We start from the raw sequence: 20,428 nt of genomic DNA, 5'->3' as shown, positions 1-20,428 counted from the left end.
TATGTGGCGAGCAAGTTTTAAACTTAATGCTTGTGGGCGAGGTATACTTGTTTTTTTTTAAAATTATTTCTTAGAATTACGTTTATAATAATTTAATTTTCTTCTAACAGAAAATATGATATTAAATAAGAAAAAAAAATAACCTTCTTTATTTTTCTCGTTTGATAAATGTTTTCTTGCGCAAAAAATTATTCACTGTAATTATACAAAATAAAATAAGGAAAAGACGATCTCCTTTCTGAGAACTGCGCAAGAATTTTTATAATTATGAATAAATAAAAAAAGAAAAAAAAAGAAGTAAGGAGTTAAACATTACTATGTAATTTATTTAGCGACTGGTATTTCTAAAATTTTACTTTCCTGTATAGATATACCTTTAAAAGGAAAAAGTATTGTAATCGGGTCAATTTGGATATATGCGGTTTTCACCGGATCTTGACCTAAGGAAACCAAAAAAAAAACCGGTTGGAAATTCTCCGTATGTACTTATATATACTCGGTGTCGTACTCCTTATATTTCCAGAACTACTGCATTTTTACCAAACTTGGTCAGATTACTTCTACACACATATATATATATATATATATATATATATATATATATATATATATATATGGAGTATTAACGCCGTTAAAATTTCAACTTAAAAGGTCAAGGGAGTGAGGCTGTAGATCAAGGTTACCCTTAATATCTCGAGATTTCTCCTACATAAGGTCATATTTTTCGTAGGCACATTTGATTTAAAAAATTTCAATATTTCCATAAAGAAATTTTGCAAAATCGCATCTCCGTCCCAAAAAAATGCTGTTGTAGTCGTCTCTTATGTCGTGACGTCACATATTTAAAGCGTAAAAAAAGAAAAGTAACTTGTTCTGGCTGGATCTCGAACTAGATCGTTCGCTTGACTTGGTACATGGTGCGTTGAGCCTCGCGGATACACCAGCTGTCGACAGTACAAGCAAATGTTTTTCATGTAAGTTGTAAAATTACATTAGTTAATGCCGACCGTCGCCGCTAGTACCGCCACATTCACGCGAATTAAAAACAGTATACGCGCACGCTTCGGTTGGAAAGATTTACTTAAATAGACCAAAACATATATTTAAATAAAATGGTAAATATTTATAGCTAACAACTGTGTAGTCAGCTTTTATTAGTTCTTTTGAAAATTTTATTTGTTTATATTAATATTAATATTTTTTTTTTTTTTTTTTTTTCAGAATCTCCAGTTAGAATATAATGGCATCTATAATGAAATTGTACGATGATTTTCAAAGTGTTTTCGACAAAAATGGAGGTAAAAATTTTATTTTATTATAATACTTATTTTTCGTTAAAATTTTTTTTTACTGTAAAAACTTCCCGTTTTCTTAGTCTAATCTATGTTTTCAATCTCGCAAGTACATTGTTATTATATTAAAAAGATTTAATAAAAATCTTTCTTACAAAAACATCTTTTGTAAATTTCTAGAAATTTGTTAATCCACGGTTGTCTTAATTAACAACGATAAGTCATGAATGGTGATTACATTGTCGTTTTACCTTCGTTTTTCACTTATAACGGTTTACATATAATTATGATATAATCACTTATTAGCATTTATAATTTTTTTTTTAAAAAGTCGCATTAAGATTTGGCCCGATTATCATATTTTTCCTTAAGTAATATACTATACGCAGGCGGGGAAGTTTAAAAGCTGTTAACTTTTTGGTAATTTAGTATTTAAAAATTGGTTTTCTACTTAATTGTACGAAATAAAGGTAGTTTTTTAATCGCGAAAAATTTCGGTTTTCAGATTTCAACGGAAATATTCATTTTGATCATCCCTGAATCCATTTTGACTAGTTTCGGCGTGACGTCTGTACGTACGTATGCATGTATCACGCGTGACTCAAAAACGATTAGAAGTGGAATATTAAAATTTTGAATTTAGGACTGTTATAACATCTAGTTTTGCACATTTCCTTTTGATTGCGATCGAGTTGACCGAAAATGTCCAAAATCAAAAAAAATCTGAATTTTGGACTTTTTCTTAACTATAGTAAGCCCTCAATGAGAGCTTTTCAACGGGGTATATAAAGAGCGGTTCATATTTTCATTGGTTCCAGAGTTATAGCCATTTTTTTTTATCTTCATTAATTTGAATGGTTTGATGCAGCTCTCCAAGATTCCCTATCTAGTTCTAGTCGTTTCATTTCAGTATATCCCTACATCCTACATCCCTAACAATTTGCTTTACATATTCCAAACGTTGCCTGCCTGCCCAATTTTTTCCTTTTACCTGTCCCTCCAATATTAAAGCGACTATCCCAGGATGCCTTAATATGTGGCCTGTAAGTCTGTCTCTTCTTTTAACTATATTTTTCCAAATGCTTCTTTCTTCATCGATTTGCCGCAATAACTCTTCATTTGTCACATTATCCCCCCGTCTGATTTTTAGCATTCTCTTGTAGCACCGCATTTCAAAAGCTTCTAATCTTTTCTTCTCAGTTACTCCGATCGTCCAACTTCCACTTCCATATAAAGCGACGCTCCAAACATATACTTTCAAAAATCTTTTCCTGACCTTTAAATTAATTTTTGACGCAAACAAATTGTATTTCTGACTGAAGGCTCGTTTCGCCCGGGCTATTCGACATTTTATATCGCTCCTGCTTCGTCCATCTTTAGTAATTCTACTTCCCAAATAACAAAATTTTTCTTCCTCCATAATCTTTTCTCTTCCTATTTTTACATTCAGCGGTTCATCTTCGTTATTTCTACTACATTTCGTTACTTTCGTTTGTACTTGTTGTTTATTTTCATGCTGTAGTTCTTGTGTAGGACTTCATCCGTGCCGTTCATTTTTTCTTCTAGATTTTTTTAACTCGTAGCTGTTTTACTTATAACCAAATAAAATTTTAATTAATGAAATGTTTGGATCTTACAAGGGAAAGGCACATCGGTTCGAATCAAACTTTGTCTTCTTTTTTTTAATTTAAATATTTTGATTTATTAATAATTATTAACCTTTGATTTTAACAAATTTTTACGATAAATAATAACTCAATAATGACAATAAAAAAATAATATCAGAAGTTATTAATAAAATAAAATGTTACGTACTTTTCGTTTAAAATAGCAGTGTGTAAATGTAATTTAATAGACCTACAAGGAAGTCATGTGGGGTCCACATCAGTTTTTTTTATTTTGAGAATATGTCTTGCCTCTATTTTCATTTTAAAAGAAAGATTATTTTTTGTGCTGTATAGTTTTGTGATTTTATTACTGGTGTGTTATATAATTTTAATATTTATATTATTATACCGATTAGTTGAAGCTTTAATTAAAAAATATGTATAAAAATAATCGAGGGTGATGTTAGTTTGCATCTGCATTAATATTTAAAGTTCAAATCCTTCAGTTTTTCTTTTTTAATTTTTTTCAATCGTAAATTAATTAATTAATAAGCATTTGCCGCACCCTTCTTTATTCTCGTATTTCTTCTTCGTCGATCCGTTTTCAACGCGAATTAAATTATCATTACGCTAGCTGATGATTCGACAGTATTCAAATTTTTTATATATTTTAGACGGATGTCTTTCAGATTTATTTTTACAATTTTTAACATTTGTATGTAAATCGTTCGGTTTAAAATTCAACTTGAACTTCTCAAATTTGTGTTTAATTTAAATAAAAGTTATTTATATCGATTTTCTCAGAATTAAATTCTCTACAAAGTTAAATAGAAATTGTTATTTCTTTATCGGTAAATTAACACGTATTCCAAACCAAAAACCTTTACGTTATCCGATGAAATCTTTTTTGTTTTACCTAATTTTTCTTAAAACCTAAGTGAGATAGAGGTCTGGGATCACATTTATTCGATTTCTGAGATCGATAACCGTAAGGAATCACTAAATTTACTCCTCGATTTGTACCCCAAGAATTTTAGTAAGGTTCGATTTTACAGTTTCGATTAAACATTTCGCGAGCCAAAACTCGCTAAAGAACCGTTTTCTGTTCTATGTTTATGTGAACGTTTTTCTTATTTCTGAGTATAAAATTGTCTTTCCAGAGATTGCCGTGCGATTTGAAATTGCTCTCTCTCTCTCTCTCTCTCTCTCTCTCTCTATATATATATATATATATATATATATAGACCTTTGTCTATATGTCCAAAACTTAAACATTATAAAACTGTAGTACAGCCAGAAGTCACCTACGGAAGCGAGACCCTTTTCAAAATCACTCAGAAAAACCGAATTGAAAAAATTCTGAAAATAGAGAGGAGAATTGTCAGAACGTGTATCAATAAAAAACACCAAAAAGAAGGCCGATGGTGGATTGTGCCAAATGAGGTGGTGTATCGAGAAATAGAGCCTGTTACTGATACTATGCGGAAAAAAAGAATCTCTTTCTTCGGTCATCTCATAAGGACACCGGAAACAAGACCGTCAAGAAATATCATTGAAAAGCTCTGGTTCCAAAAGCTAGAAGTAGGATGGATCAAAGAAATTAGAGAAGATATGAAAGAATCGGGAATTTCCCTGACCGACCTACAGAATAAAACTGGAAAAATTACAAAGCTAAAAGACAAAAGCATTAGATTTAAACAAAAGACAGACAAACGACAAAATACAACGAAGAGGGTGTTTACGGATGAAGAAAAGAAAGCAAGATCTGAACGGATGAAGAAATACTGGGCAGCTCGAAAGAGTAAAATAACACGCTTTTCTCAGAAAAGATCCAACTAAAATTGACTTAAGTGGTCCCATGTTGGCCGTAAAAGCATAATAATAATAATAATAATAATAATAATAATAATAATAATAATAATAATAATAATAATAATAATAATAATAATAGACCTTTGTATAAAATTTGTGGTTCGAAAATTTCCAAAACCTTTAGATCAATTTCATTGAAATTTAGATAAGCTGATGTTGTGCGCGTGGAAATTTTATGAAGATTGTTTCAGTCGTTCTTCGGTGTCGCCCGATTTAATATCGAAAACAGATTTCAGTCAACAACCTTAATTTAGGGTTAGTTGTTTTTAAATCGGTGTAATTTTTAATACACGCTTATGAAGCGAGGACAGTAGCGAGCGAGTTAAAACTTGATGCGTGCGTGCAGGATATATTCTTTAATCGAACGTATGCTGCCGATTGTACTCAAAAAATCAGTGCGTTCCTGACTGCGAAATAAAGAGGACGTTTGAAACGAAAAGTCGGTCTTCTTCCGCAGAACTGTGAAGATTATTTTTGTTAAAAAAGAAAATCCTGTTTAAAATTGTATTATAAAGCATATCCAGGTTGTCTGAAAAGTTTTGAGTGTAACATAGAAAGACGTATTTTTTCTATCAAGTATAGTTTAGTTTTCAACAAAGTCTCCTTTCAAATCGATACACTTTTCCAACGATGCTCTAACCTAACCGTCCCAAATATTAGCCGGCGTCATTCTCCGCAAAATATACGTTTACGTATCCGATACCCTCCTTAAAACGAAACTTTATGGTTAGGAAATAAGAAAAAGTCGTTCTTTCCCCGATTAGAACAACTTTATAGAACTGACAACAAACGAAGAAAAAAAAAATAAGATTCAAGAATGGATACCAAGAATTTCGGCTGCATAAGTCAATTCCGCAGCTGTACTACGTATTACGGTCGATTTTTCAACGATTTCTGATAGTATTCCCATCGCCGTATTTGTTTGAACGTGGATTTAGTGCTGTAGCAACGTTGCTAATCAAGAAGAGAAATCGGCTACATGTTACCGAACGCGGCGACTTACGGGTATTTTTAAGTAAATTCGAGCCTGTTATTAACAAACTAGTTAAAACGCATCAGGTTCATCCTTCCCTGTAAGTGTAATTCGTAAATGTAATTTTTCAATTAAAAACTTCATTTTAATTATTTAATTATAATATTGAACATGTATTGTTATATAACTATATAGATACAATTGTAATTTTTTTGAAAGCGACTTTAACAAAAATACTTGCAAATATGCGTCGTTCTTTTTGAATCGGTCGACGGTGGACGGTCGACCAATTCAAAGTGCTATTCGTGAATTTTAGCCGTGGCGACCGTCGAAGTGTGAGCTAGCGCATTGCTTTGATGGAAAAGCACTTGTTCTTCAAATGCAGTCATTTTTTTGCAATTTCTATCTTCATCTTTTCAAGTAATATTGCATAATACTGTTCCGTTATTTTTTTTACCTTTTACAAGATAATCGATAAACAAAATTCCGTTACTTTCCCGGCCGATGGACCGTCTTCGCCTTTTTTGGAGCGGGTTCACCCTTTGGAGTCCGCTGTTTTGAATGTTGTTTCGTCTCAGGAATGTAGCGGTGGATCCTCGTTTCATCTACAGTTATGAATCGACGCAAAAAATCCGACTCGTTTTTCTTAAATTGCTCCAGCAGGGCCTTGGAACTGTTCATTGGAATGGGTTTTTAGTCCAAAGTGAGCGATCGCGACACCCAACGCGCGGAAGCTTACGCGTATCCAATTCTTCAGTTAATATGTGACAGTTAAGTTCTTTCGATATGGATGCCCGTAGTCTCTCGTATCTTTCTAACCTTAATTCGTCGGTCGTCCAGTACCATTCGGTGAACTTTTACGATGTTCTGTGGTGGTTGCAGTTTTTGGCCGTCCCGAACGCTCATCATCAACCAAGCTGATACAACCTTGTTTAAATTCAGATTCCCGTCGTTTCACGGTGGCAAATGACGGTACAGAATCCCCGTAAAGAGCGTGCAACTCGGTTTTAATTTTCGTAGTCGTATTGCCTCTCAAATGGAAGTATTTAATCGCGGCACGATATTCCATTTTTTCTAATTTTACAAAAACATTCACAACGATAAGTCATCTTGGGTAATCTAAAAACGATTATCAAACAACAGAGCCTCTGAAATGGCTGAAATTTTAGCGAGTACCTTTCAACGCATGCGCGAATGCATTCCTTAGTCCTGCCGTCTTCATGTTGAAGCTCAAAACATTTATACGTTCTTTTTTCAGAAGTCGGAATTATCCTTGTCGAGTTTCACGTAATTTGAAAAAAGTTAGGTGTTATTTATTTTTTTTAATAAATATTCATTTTATCAAAGTATAACACACGGATAAGGTAACGTTTAAATTTTTCTAAATATCGGTCTTCATTTGTGTATTTTGAAAACTCATTTTGATTTTTTGAAGGGATCTCAAAAGATGTTATTATACTTCAGACAGGAATATACGTAATGACGAGCGCAGAGATTTATTAACGCGATTCGAAGAAAAAGGTTTTTAAATTTTTTTTCCTCGTTTTTTACGGGGCAAAGCAACAGGAAAACGATCTGTCAGTAAATTCATTTGTTAATTTTCACTTTATTTATCGAAGTTTAAAATTTATCGATAAAGATATATCGCTCTTCAAGTATTAATAAAAAAATTAATTTCCTAGACATTCACAAACTGTCATTTGGTAATTAATTAATTAATTTTTTTTTTTAATGTTTAAAGATAAATTTTGATTTCGACCTCGCTACATTAGTCTTTATTTATTTATTTGTACATTTTAAATCTGTAATTTTTAAATCCCAAGGTTAAGAGACAGGTATATAATTAAGTTTTTAATGTTTAAATGTATTTAAATTCGGTACTTGTAATCGTCGACGTGATTAATGTTTCTCTTGTCACAAACATACGTAAGTTCTATTTTCTATTTATTATTTATTCTCTTTTTTACTTCCTTGTACGAAGTAAAGAGAGTATTGCGATCGCCAGAAATTTCGGTTTTAGATTTCAACGGAAATATCCAATTTGACCATCCCTGAATCCATATTAACTAGTTTCAACGTGACGCCTGTACGTGTGTATCTCTCATAACTCAAAAACGATTTGCCGTAGGATGTTGAAATTTTGGATTTAGGTCTGTTGTAACATCTACCTTGTGCACTTTCCCGTCTGATTGCAATCTATTGAACCAAAAAGCTTAAATCAAAAAATATTTTGGATTTTTGGACTTTTTCTTAACCGCAGTAATAAGCCCTCGTCGAGAGCTTTTCAACGATGTATCATGAATGATACTTATTTTCATCGGTTCTAGAGTTATAGCCAAATGAAATTTTAATTAATGTAGTATTGTGATCTTACAAGGCGAAGGCACATCGGTTCGAATCGGTCTTCATCTCCTTTTTTTTTTAACTTGTTTTTTAATTTAAATATATTGATTTTTTAATAATTATTTACTTCTGATCGTAAAACAATTTTTACGATAAATAATAATTCAATAATAACAATAAAAAAATCAGAAATTATTAAGGAAATAAAATTTTATATAATTTTCATTTTAAAAAAATGTTATATGTAATTTAACAGGCGTACAAGGAAGACCACATCAGATTTTTAAGACAAAAAGTATTAATTGTTTCATTTTTAATCTACCTTTAAACCAAAAGGTTCTTTGTTCGAATCCCAGTGAGATTTTTATATTTTTATACGTAAAAAAAAATCGGTTTAATATAAGAAGCTGTTATAAAGCTTCTTGTTTCTGAATTAAATAAATAGTTTAACTGTGATGAAATTAAAACGTCACTTAAAATAAAAACTTTTCATATTTATATAGATAGTACGAGAATACTTCAATTCTGCAGTCTGGCACAGCGAAATTATCTAATCCTATTTATTTTGAACGGTGATTAATCTGATAGTTTTACATTACGGTACGAATATTATGCGGTTAGTATCATTTTTATCAGATTTGGTCGATAATTTTAAGAAAAACTTTTCAAAAAATGTCCATATATAGGTTAAGCTTAACAAATTTTCTTAAGTAAAGTTTTCTCTAGCGTTTTTCGCCCCCAAACAAAAAAATAAAAAAAAAATAAAATAAAAAAAAGTTTTCTCTAAATTTAACACCCCCTTCCATATAAAGGTTGAAGTAGGAAAAGAAAATTTTCAAAAATAAACGTTTTTATGTTTTAGGATCTAGTCTATAATTTAAAAAAAAACAAAAGAATTGTAGACGTTTCTTGATAGCTCTATATAAGACATATAAACTTTCAAAATACTTAAATTGAAGGGAGATAGAGAAAAAAACAAAAAGAAAATTTTTAAGAGGTGGGGGATGATCTTTTGGAAATTTGTTTTTTATTATTATTTACTATGTATTGTAGGTAACAATTTGTTTTAATAGTTTTCTTTAAAATGCCTCTGAAGAAAATCGAAATTGATTTTTTCGGGGTATTCCCACCGCGCCCCCCATTAATGAATTTAAAAAAACATTAATAATTAGTGGGCTATATATATATATATATATATATATATATATATAGAGAGAGAGAGAGAGAGAGAGAGAGAGTGAGAGAGAGAGAGAGAGAGAAATATTTAAGCTAAACTGAAAAAAATCGGTTTGGTCAATGGTCAATCCTGAGATAGGCCAAAAACAGTGCGACCTATATCTATATATATTTCGACGCACATACATACGTTATTATGGTATAGATCATTGATTCTCAAACCTTTTCGCCTACCGCCCACATTAAGAATCAGAAATTTTTAAACCCCTTCCAAAATGTTTAAACTTACCATCTGTTAAAAATAATAATTGCCATTTTTAAGATGCGCTCTTAAAAACAGCGATTGCAATTATCGTTTTCAAACGTGGCATATCCTATTTCTGAGTTAAAACTTACGTTCTATTTGAGAGGATTTAAAACGCATATTTAATTATATTTGGAAGTATTTTTCTTAAAATTTCTTTCAAAAAAATTACAATTGTATCTAAATAGTTGTATAACAACGATACTGATAGCATGTTCAATAAAACAATAAAATAATTAAAATGAAGCTTTTAATTGAAAAATTACATTTACGAATTACACTTACAGGGAAGGATGAACCTGATGCGTTTTAACTAGTTTGTTAATAACAGGCTCGAATTTACATAAAATACCCGTAAGTCGCCGCGTTCGGTAACATGTAGCCGATTTCTCTTCTTGATTAGCAACGTTGCAATAGCGGAATTGACTTATGCAGCCAAATTTCTTGGTAGCCATTCTTAAATTTTATTTTTATTTGTTCGTTTGTTGTCAGTTAAGTTGTTCTAACCGGGATGATCCTGCTATGTCGACATTTGAGAAAGGATCCATCACCCGGTCTGGTTTGTCCATATTTAAAATGTCCTGGAATCGTTCTTTGAAAATACCGTGGAGGTTCTAATAATCGATATTTATTTGTATCAATACGTTGCTGAGATCGGGAGATATGCAGCATTAAAGAAAAAAGAGACCTTTTCTTTTTAAAGTGGAATATTTCGTTTCAGGAACATCGTAGAAAGACATTCAAAAAAGAGATTAAAAATAAGGTCTTAAAGTTTTAAACGATTTAATGCAGTTTACCGAAAAAATTTCGTTTTCCCCATGCGATCTATCAAACACGAAGATAAACTTTCAAATTTTTAAAACTTTTCTTCTCGCTATTTAACGGTTTTATTTAACTCGCTTTAAGAATAATCAAATCTTGCAACCGCTATATCTTTCGATCTATCGTATGAAAATCAATGAAATTTTGTACACGTATGTAACTTCGATGTGTAAAAATAAATATTATTACTTTTTTTTAGTCATACGTATATTTGATTAAAAAAAAATTATTTTTTTTAAAAAGTTTTTATTTAACTAATATTAATATTAATAAAAAAAAGAAACAAATTAGAAAAACCCTCTAAAAAGTAAAAAATAAGAATTAAATCAAATTGAGAATTTTAAACAAAAAAATGTAATATATTAACAAATATAAAATGCACTGAAAAGTAACACGTCTTCCACTCTCTCAATTCTTCTGTATAAAATTCTAGTTAAGATTTTTGATGCGCGACTAGTTAAACTAATTTTTCTGTATTCTTCAAATTTATCTGCTCCTGCTTTCTTTGGTATCATGACTATAACACTTTCTATATAAACAAACAAATATTAACAAAACAATTAGATAAAGTAATAACTTCAATAGATTATAAGTAAATTATCTTTTCGTAACGTATAACGGAAACATGTATAAACAAATTTAATAATATTACAATAGTTCATTAATTTAGATTTAATAGCTATTAACCGATATTGTGTATTTATGATTATATCGATAAATTATAGTACAGTATCGTAATATGTCAGTTTGATATGTATCTCGTCTTAGTTTTTATTAATCGTTATTTATTTTTATATACTTTTAAAAATATTTTTGTGATATAATTCGTGATTTGTAAAACGTGTAAAAAATTGAATACAATACTTTATTATGTAAAATATTAATTAACTTTTAGTTTCATGAACTACAATGATTAGGTGTGTTTTTTCCTTGTAGTCGCTTTTCATTACATTTGATATAATCGATTTATAAGCTGATATTTAAATGACAATTATTATGTAACATTTTAATTAAAAAAAGCAAAAAAAAAACATTCGATTGAATTAATTATGTTCATTAAAATGTTTATGAAATCTTTTTAAGCGGCTCATGCGGCTTTTTGTATTAAATAGAAATACCGCATTCATTTTAGAGTTTCTCTCTAGCCATCTATTTCATTTACCTAAAATAAATTACAAAAAAAGGCACCACCAAAAATTAAAACTTGTTAAACTCTCCTGGGATAGTTTATTTATTCTTATATAGTGGGAAAATAATAATACGTGAAAAAATGATAAAAAAACGATATTTCTTTTTAATTTTAGCCTTAAGTTTACTGCGTTAAATGGAAAAAACTAAAAAAAAAAAAAAAATCGGGTATGACTGGGTCGTGGTGCACGGCCGTTTTTTTTAACGTGAAACGTTACAGACCTTGGATGAAGTTCCTCCGAGATACAGACCGACCGATGAGAGAGCCACCATCGTATTTCTTTTGAACAAAACTAAGTCTCCGATAAAAATTTTAGTTCCTTCATTTGACCAACTCTATAGATAAATTGGTCGGTCTGTACGTCACCGAGTCACTTTTAGTGTATCGGATCGAAATGTAAACCAGACATCGACCGCGTACTAAACTTAATTTTAATATAAAACAGACACTAAACGGTACATGATATTTATTTCGACTAATATCGGATGACAATTTTGTTCAACATCGGTCTGTGGTACGAGAAGTAAGAAACGTTAAACATAATAAGCAGCGGTAGAGGTGGTGGCGCCGTCGGCGTCGTTCACTGAGCGTGCCGTGCCACCTTTGCGACGCTCCCGAAACAGTTTCGCTCGCTCAGCACCGGACATCGGGGTACCTGTGCGTAGCCCATAAGCTCCCCTTCCCAACTATTTGCGTAATTTATATTTCTACCTGGATTTTGAGCGGGCTGAGGATGATGTATTGAATTAAAAAAAAAAAAAAAAAAAAATGGTCAAAAATACATATTTATTATTACTTAATAAATCGATCTATCTCGATAAAATCTAAACACAAACACACGAATCACCGCGCTATCATGTCTAAGTCGTAAGCTACACTGAATGGAAATGAGCGAGAGCGCCAGTTTTGGTCGATCTGTACTGTGATCCCTCCCGGCCAACAGCTCACCAGTGACGCAAACTCAAAGTCTTATCGGTGAGCCGATCGTGTAACTTATGACGTCGAATTTACGTCTCTGAGACTAATAGTTAAGCGATTATTATGGCAGGACGATATTGACCTGTTCGTTACGCTTCAAATTTCTGTTCTGGTACACGCACGTTTCGGTGTGATTTTAAATACCTTTCACGTCAAAATGCCAATATTAAATTTTAGATAAGATTTATTTTTTGCGATGGGGATGAGCTACGAATAAATTTTAATTTATATAAAAGAAATTTGAAAGTTTAAATAAACGTAAAATATTTTTTAAAAATTCAAAGAATTGTTACGCTTAAACTTTGATCGGCTTCTTCATCCCTCAATATTGCCCCAAAGTAATTTTGTTTCCCGGGGTCTAAATAAATAAAAAGATACCTTTTTTGATTTTTTGGGGAAGGAGAAATTTTGGGATTGACAAGATAAACTTGCACGTTTTTACCGAGATTATGTCGGCAAGATTTTGAGAAAATTGCCCCGAAGAAACTACACCTCGTTCCCTGGAGATATTGACCCCAAAAGTTTACTTACAAATAGCCCCGTATACACGTGTCTCTCTGTAAAAAATTTTCATCAAAATCGATTAATCCCGTCAAACGTTATTAAGCTTCAAATACGCCAACAACCGTACATACGAACATTATCCCCCCCCCACTATTTTTTAGGTTTTCGGGGTCCCTGTGTCATGAAACGTCCAGAAATAAAAGATATCCATCTCATTTTATTTTTTTTTGTTTTTAACTATTTACCGTGCTTTACTTCTCGCAGCAGAGCTCTACAGTTATGATGTCGTTTAATTTTTTTTTACGATTACTTGAGGTGTTGAAGAGATACGGTTTCCGTATGTTTATTTCAAAATTTTATTCAAAAGATAAAAATTTTTTTACGTAATTCTGTACTTGTATACTTTAATGTTCCACTTAATTTTTCTCGTAACTAATTGTGTGTCGAGGACTGCTTATAATCGCATAACTTTCTTGCCTTTGCCGGAAACTATTCAACTTCTTTCCGGTTTTTTTTTTGTTTTTTCTTTTATTCTACAATTACGTATTAGTGATTTAATTATTTTTTTCTTTACTTTTCGTTCCGACCAGTACGGATCACGTTTACATAGTTTTGACTTTTCTTTCTCTTTCTTTCCCCAAAGTTTTTTATCGTTTTGTTCTCGCCTTTCTTCCGTCCATCTATTCAGGTTTATACCCTTCTTTTTCTTTCTCTTTGAAAAATTAAGATTCTTGAATCGCTTTTCTAAATTCATCTCTGTCTATTCAGATCCTTAGAAACGTTTAATTTTTTTAGATCTGTTTTTATTTCTGTAAATCTTTGTGGCTCTGTTTATGTAGAAATTAAATATTTGTTTTCTCAATTAGGTCGTTCGTTCTGCGTAAATGTCCATAAAAACTGTGATCTTCTTTTCCGGATTAAATCCCCTATTTTTTCAGTATATTTGTAAATTTATTTTTTAATTTATTCGGTCCGTAGGTTTTCTTTAAATTCTTTTTTCTACTTTTGCTATTTCTTGTTCTGAAAAAACGGGGTATACATTCTGTCCCGTACAGTGCTTTCGATAGGATTACAATATATATAACCCCTTTTATAGCCCCGGTTTATATACAGCCTCTTGATTTGGAGTTTCATGACAGGAAATTTTTTATTATAAATGGTCATCGTGAGATGATAGGCGGTTCCATTTTTCGTACTCTGTTCTTCATCCAATTTTTTTCAGTTATATTCGATGTTATGATTTCTCTCAAATATTGAAATCTTTGAGTTCTACGTATTTGTTTGTGTTCGGAAATTTTAGGGGTTTGAGTCGTGTTCTTATCGGCATCGGAAAACCGGTTAGTTTCTTCATAAGTAATCGAATCAATTTTGCCTGCGCATTCGCTTAGTTTTTGAATTTTGATTTTAGCCTCCTCCTCTATTGTAATATCGTCTGCGAAGGTCAATACGTTTGTATTTATGAACTTTTATATTTTGGTGTACGTTTAACTTCTTAAGTTTGTTCTTCCGTTCTCTTATAACTTTTTCAAGGTCACAATTAAAGATGATCTCCTTACCTTATTCCGGTTTTAATTTCGAACGGTTCTGAAAGTTCCCCTAAGAATTTTGATTTTGTTAACGTTTATTTTCTTGGGATCTTGAAACGGGAAATTTTGAAAGTCGTGTCGGTAGCCGTGGGCGATTGGTACCGCTTGATAAGTGGCGCCAGCCTCTCTAACCTAACCTACCGTTTAGTTGTCGCGGATCCTTGGAGCGGTGCGCAACGTGCATTTGCTATCAAAGCGTTTTACAAAAACAATGACAGTGTGGAGGGAGCGCGTAGAGAATTTCGCCGTCATTTTAATCCGGGACGGCACGACCGCGTTCCATCAGCAAGCGCAATTAAAACACGGATATCTAATTTTGAGGAAACCGGTTCGGCGATGAAAAAGAAACCTCTAGGCCGTGAGCGAACCGTCTGTACACCACAGAACGTTCAAGCCTTACAAGATGCTGTCACACGAAGTCCACATCGATCGATCCGTCGTCTTTCAGCATCCTTACCATCGTATAGTTAAGCGTTTAAAGAATGTTAGCGAAGGACTTGCAATACCATCCGTACAAGTCGCAGATCGTCCAGGAACTGAAACCGAACGATGCGGTTGTGCGAGCGCAATTCTGTAATGTAACGTTTCAGAAGATAAACGATAACGAAGAGTTTGTTCGCGAACCGTAGATGTCAGACGAATCGCATTTCCGCCTCGGTGGATTTGTTAACGAGCCAAATTTCAGATACCGGGCACAAGAAAATCCTACGCGGCTACACCACCGTCCGTTGCACAGCCAGAAAGCGACCGTGTGGTGTGCTATGTCATCTTACGGTGTTATAGGCCCTTATTTTTTTGAGGATGACAACGGTCTTGCGATTACAGTGACGTCGGCTCGTTACGTAGCCGCGCTTGAAACCTTTGTTGTGGAACAACAAAAGAGATTTCCACCGATTCTTAACACGGCCTGGTTTAAACAAGACGGAGCAACGTCACAACGTCACATACCGCACGAATATCGATGGCAGCTGTACGCCGATTGTTTGGACAACGTGTCATTTCACGAAACGGTGACATTAGATGGCCTGCCGGATCGCCTGATCTCTCAGCTTGCGATTATTTTTTGCAGGGTCACCTTAAAAGCAAAGCGTTTCACAGTAGACCTGCTACAACGGAAGAACTGAAGGCAAAGATCCGAGAAGCGATTGCGGAAATTCCAGTCGAGATGTTACGTCAAACCACGAACAATTTAACGAAGAGACTTCGTGAGTGTTTACGTAGAAGAGGAGGTCACCTGGAAGATGTCACCTTTAAAAAATAAACTAAAATGTATGTAATCCTAAAACGGCAACCTTTGTACGATTACGTGAAATAAAATACATTTTCTAAAAAAGGTTTTTCATTACCGTTATTTAATTTTTAAAATTTCCCGTTTCTTTGAATCACTCTTTATTTTAAATTCTTCGATAGTTTTAAGTTGAGATTCCCTGTGGATGGAGTCGTAGGCTTTTTGAAAATTTTCTTTCTTTTCTTTTTCAACGTTCTTTTTAAATATAAAAAAAAACTTTCTTTCTTTTCCTATTTAGACTCCGGGAATCACCTTCAGTTACTACTTCAGAGGATCATATATGTACGAGTATAAATGAAGTGTAATCTTGTACAGTCTCAGGTCGGTCGACCGTTCCTGAGACGTATGGTTAATTGAAACCCGACCACCGGTGATCACCGTTATCCACGACCTAGTATTGAAATTCGTACAAAAGTAACCGCCTTTACTAGGATTTCAACCTTAGAACAGTCGACTTCGAAATCAGCCGATTTGCGAAGACGCGTTCACCGACCGGGTGAATCTTTCTTAAAATCTTTAAAAATGTAATTAATTTGGGTTTTTAATTTTTTGGTACGGTAAAATATCTTTTATATTGACTTTTTTGTTGTTTTTTTGTTGTTTTAGATCCGAGGACGGCGAATTGGTTCCTTATGAGTTCCCCTCTACCAACATTAGCAATATGTCTGTCGTATGTATATTTTGTTAAAGTTTTGGGCCCAAAATTGATGGAAAATCGTAAACCGTTCCTGTTAAAAAATGTGTTAATAGCTTATAATTTATTTCAAGTCGTATTTAGTTCTTGGCTTTTCTACGAGGTAAGTCGTTTTATTAATTTTTTATGATCGTTTAATATGTATTGTTTTTTAAATTATTATTATTATTATTATTATTATTTGCTTTATTATCCAAATAAGTATGTACGGTACATCTGTTAGACTTCATTATATTTTTAATTATTTAAAAAAAATAAATAAATCGAATTTTTTTTAATTTAAAAAATTGTCCCTTTATTTAAATAATTGGTTTTAGAATAATTGAATATTGAGTTATAAAGTTAGTTAAAAGCGTTGTATGAAAACATACTGCCTGGAGAAGCTCATCGCGCGTCTTTCTATAATAAACCACCTTCCCCGTCTACTAATTTATTTCTCGACGCTTCTCGACTTAGTTTATTTTTTATTTTAGATTTTTTTTAATCCTTTATAACTTCTCGTATTCTAGTTAAAGAAGATAAAAAATTAACATTAGTAGTGCATATTTAGTACGGTAAATTTGAAACAAATTTTACGTTAACGCCAATCAATTTTATTACTTTCTAAGTACGATCGCTTTAAAAAAAATTGTAATGTAATTTTTATTATTTAATTATAATTCGATTTATAATTTTCTTCTTTTTTTTATTTAACGATTTACTTTTAAGAATTCTTTTATTCTTTTTTAATATTTATAATTTTAGGAAAAAAGGGAATATATTCTTGTGGTATTTTAATTACTTTTTATTATTATTATTATTATTATAAAATAATTTTGCGAATAATTTAATAGTTTAGTTATATTTAAATATTATAGTCGTGCCGTGAAATTAATATCTCTTCTAAAATTTATAATTAATTTTTTTTTTTATATATATATTCCTTTTTTTTATTAATTTCTTTACATCCAACAAAATGTTATACGATTACAGATAAAGCACTTAATAATAATAAATTTATTAACGAGTAAATTATTAAATAATAAAATTATTTTTTCATCGTTTAGTTTTTTCCTAAAAATTATAAAATAATAGGGATTCGGGTTAAAATGATGAGTAATAATTAGTTATATAATCGTAATTTATTATTTTTGTTTAAAATGTAATTTTATGTTTTGGTCTCTGGTTTATTAATCTTTTTTAAACAGTATCTGCATGTATTTTTTATTTATTTAAATAACTTCACTTTTTTAGCTAATTAAAAAATTTTGTGTTTTGTTTTTTATATTTAATAATAAAGCATGCCTGTTTATTTATTTTTTGTTGAAATATAATTTTCTTGTGTCGTCTTATTTTGTGTAATTTGTTATTATTACAGTAGCGTGTATTATTATTATCTATCCCGTTTTGTTTCTAAAGTAAATCTTTTTGAATGTATTTGTATTTGGGTTTGAAGTCTCCAGTTATTTATTTATTTGTTTTTAATTTTTGTAAGTAGTATGTTTTTTATTTTTGTAGTTTTCCTTAGTTATTGTTTTTAATTTTGCATTGTATTTTTAAGCAGCCACCCACAACACTTTTTTTTCTTTTAATTAAGTTGTTTATTGCTGTTCTCTAATTTTTTTTTGTAAATAACGTTTTTTTTAATTTTAAAAATTTTGCCCCTTTAAAAATCTTATTTTAATTAAAAGTTCTTATATTTGTAATCGATTATTAATTTTTAATATAATTTATTCGTAATTCTTATTAAAAAATTTATTTATTTATTGTTATTAAGGTTTTAAAAATAAAATAAAAAATTAAGTTTATCTTTCTACGATTTGAACGTACGTACCTTTATCGATAAATTTATCGAGCGGTGGCGTTCGAATCTTGGTAAAGATATTTTTTTTAATCGTTCGCTATCCGTAAACGTCCCGATACATTTTATATATTTTTTTCTAATTAATAATCGATTGTTTTTATCTCATATTATTTATTTAATGTTGTTGTTACTATGTTTTTAAACTATTTTATAATTTGAATATATTTCAGTGTATGATGGGTGGGTGGTGGGGGGAATACAGCTTAAGGTGTCAACCTGTCGATCACAGCCATAGTCCGACTGCTATGAGGGTGAGCTCCTATATATACAGGAATTAAAAATAATGTATAAATAAATCTACGAACAGTGCTTTGAACATTAATAGATTACTATTATTTCATGTGAAAAAAGGTACGGCGTATCCTGCGAGGTGTTAGTCGCTCTTAAAAGATCGAATCTGTACGTCAAAATAAGCAAAAATCTTAACGGGGACGGTCGCTTTAATCTTAAAAACGGGTCGATATTTTGTAATTAAATTCGGTGTACGTATACCCGACATCTTTTAAAAAATATACGTTTGAAAATTTTAACGTTGTCGGCGGCTATAAATAAATTTAAAAAAATCGTAATCCTTTTATTTTGAACATTTTTTTTCAAATCGGTTCGTAAAAAAAAGGACGAGACACAAGTGAAATTGTTAAACCAGATCGCAAATATTAAACGTGAAAAATAAAAAAAAATTCTTGGTTGTTTTTTTTTTGTAATCCGCTTTAAAAATTTCAGCCGTTTATTAACCGATTTAAAAAAAAAAATTTAACGATAAAAAGCTTAATATTTTTTCGTATAAAATAGAATTTGATAAAACTAATATTTACGCGGGTATTAATAATTAAAAATTTCTTTTACGGAGGTTGTTGTTGGGTATTTTGTACATTAAATTTTATTTAAACATTTCAGTCCTATGAAAATATAAATCTTTATTGAAAAAAAGTTGCGGAAAGAGTGGGGGGGGGGGGACGAGTTAGGGCTTTTATTCGAATGAATTTTTTTGTTTATTTTTGATGTCGTAAATCATCAGTCCCTTTAAGATTTGGAAAACACCTCTCGGGATACCTGTAAACATTTTTTGAAGTTGTAATTTTACGTTATGTTACGATTTTATATAATAAATACTGCAATATTATCAGATAATTAATAATGAAGATGTATCGATTATTGTTGTTTTAGAATTTGCGTGTTTTTCTTTCTTTCTTTTTTTTTTGTAATTTAATTGAAAAGCTTTTGGGGGTCTAAATACTAGTCATATTCGTAAAATCAAATCTTCCATTTTATAATTTCTATTCATATTTTTTATTTGTTTAAAAAAATTATTATTTTCTTTTATTATATTTTAATTTATATTTTGCTGAAAACTATACGTTGAATTTTATCCGAATTTTCGTTTTCGTGTATGCGATTGGACGGATTGCGCTTTAAAATTTATAATCGATATACTTATTATATACAGAGTGTTTCTAAAATGGTGGGCTGGCTACACTTTTTCGGATTCTACTTGTAAAATTAAACAAAAATTCCCTTCAGGAACAATGGCAATTTCTCTTTCATTCTCCCACTGTCCGCCATTTTGTTATTTTTATTTAAAAATTTATATCTCAAGTTCGGTTAAACAAATCACATTAATATTTTCTAAGCGTCTTGGTAATAAAGTTGTAAAATTAGCAAAAATTCAGGACTTAAATAACTTCGGAAATTACAAAAATTGCGGTCACTTGTAATTTTAATCCGTTATATCTCCGTAAATTTGTATTTTATCAAAATATTTGTTATTTGCTTATAAATTAAGACTTTTATTTTGAATAAAATGACATTTTATTGTTTTTTAAATCTGTTAACAAATAGTCGAGTTGTGGGAGAAAATTGAAGTAATTATGTGTCTGTTTTCATGTCCTCCACTTTACGTTCGATTCGGTGAAATATTAATTGTTTTTATTTATTTTTAATTCTGGTATCGTAAATT

The 20,428-nt window shown here is 31.0% G+C and overlaps 1 protein-coding gene across 7 annotated transcripts in view; it reads left to right on the top strand.

Annotated features, from left to right (window-relative positions):
- LOC142333283 (very long chain fatty acid elongase AAEL008004-like) overlaps positions 1–20,428 on the top strand; it is a 379,873-nt gene that overhangs the window by 268,821 nt on the left and 90,624 nt on the right. For 6 of the 7 annotated variants that reach the window (XM_075380301.1, XM_075380300.1, XM_075380305.1 and 3 more), the window contains 2 exons: positions 1,222–1,298; positions 16,541–16,731. In XM_075380301.1, the coding sequence (XP_075236416.1) occupies positions 1,241–1,298; positions 16,541–16,731 (249 nt within the window). In that variant the 5' untranslated portion in view covers positions 1,222–1,240. Of the gene's footprint in view, positions 1–1,221; positions 1,299–16,540; positions 16,732–18,641; positions 18,723–20,428 lie in introns of all 7 variants that reach the window. The other variant, XM_075380304.1, reaches the window with a different exon arrangement.

This window comes from Lycorma delicatula, chromosome 12 (genome assembly GCF_047948215.1).
Source record: "Lycorma delicatula isolate Av1 chromosome 12, ASM4794821v1, whole genome shotgun sequence".
Taxonomy (NCBI): domain Eukaryota; kingdom Metazoa; phylum Arthropoda; class Insecta; order Hemiptera; family Fulgoridae; genus Lycorma; species Lycorma delicatula.
This window is presented reverse-complemented; position numbering and strand designations above follow the sequence as displayed.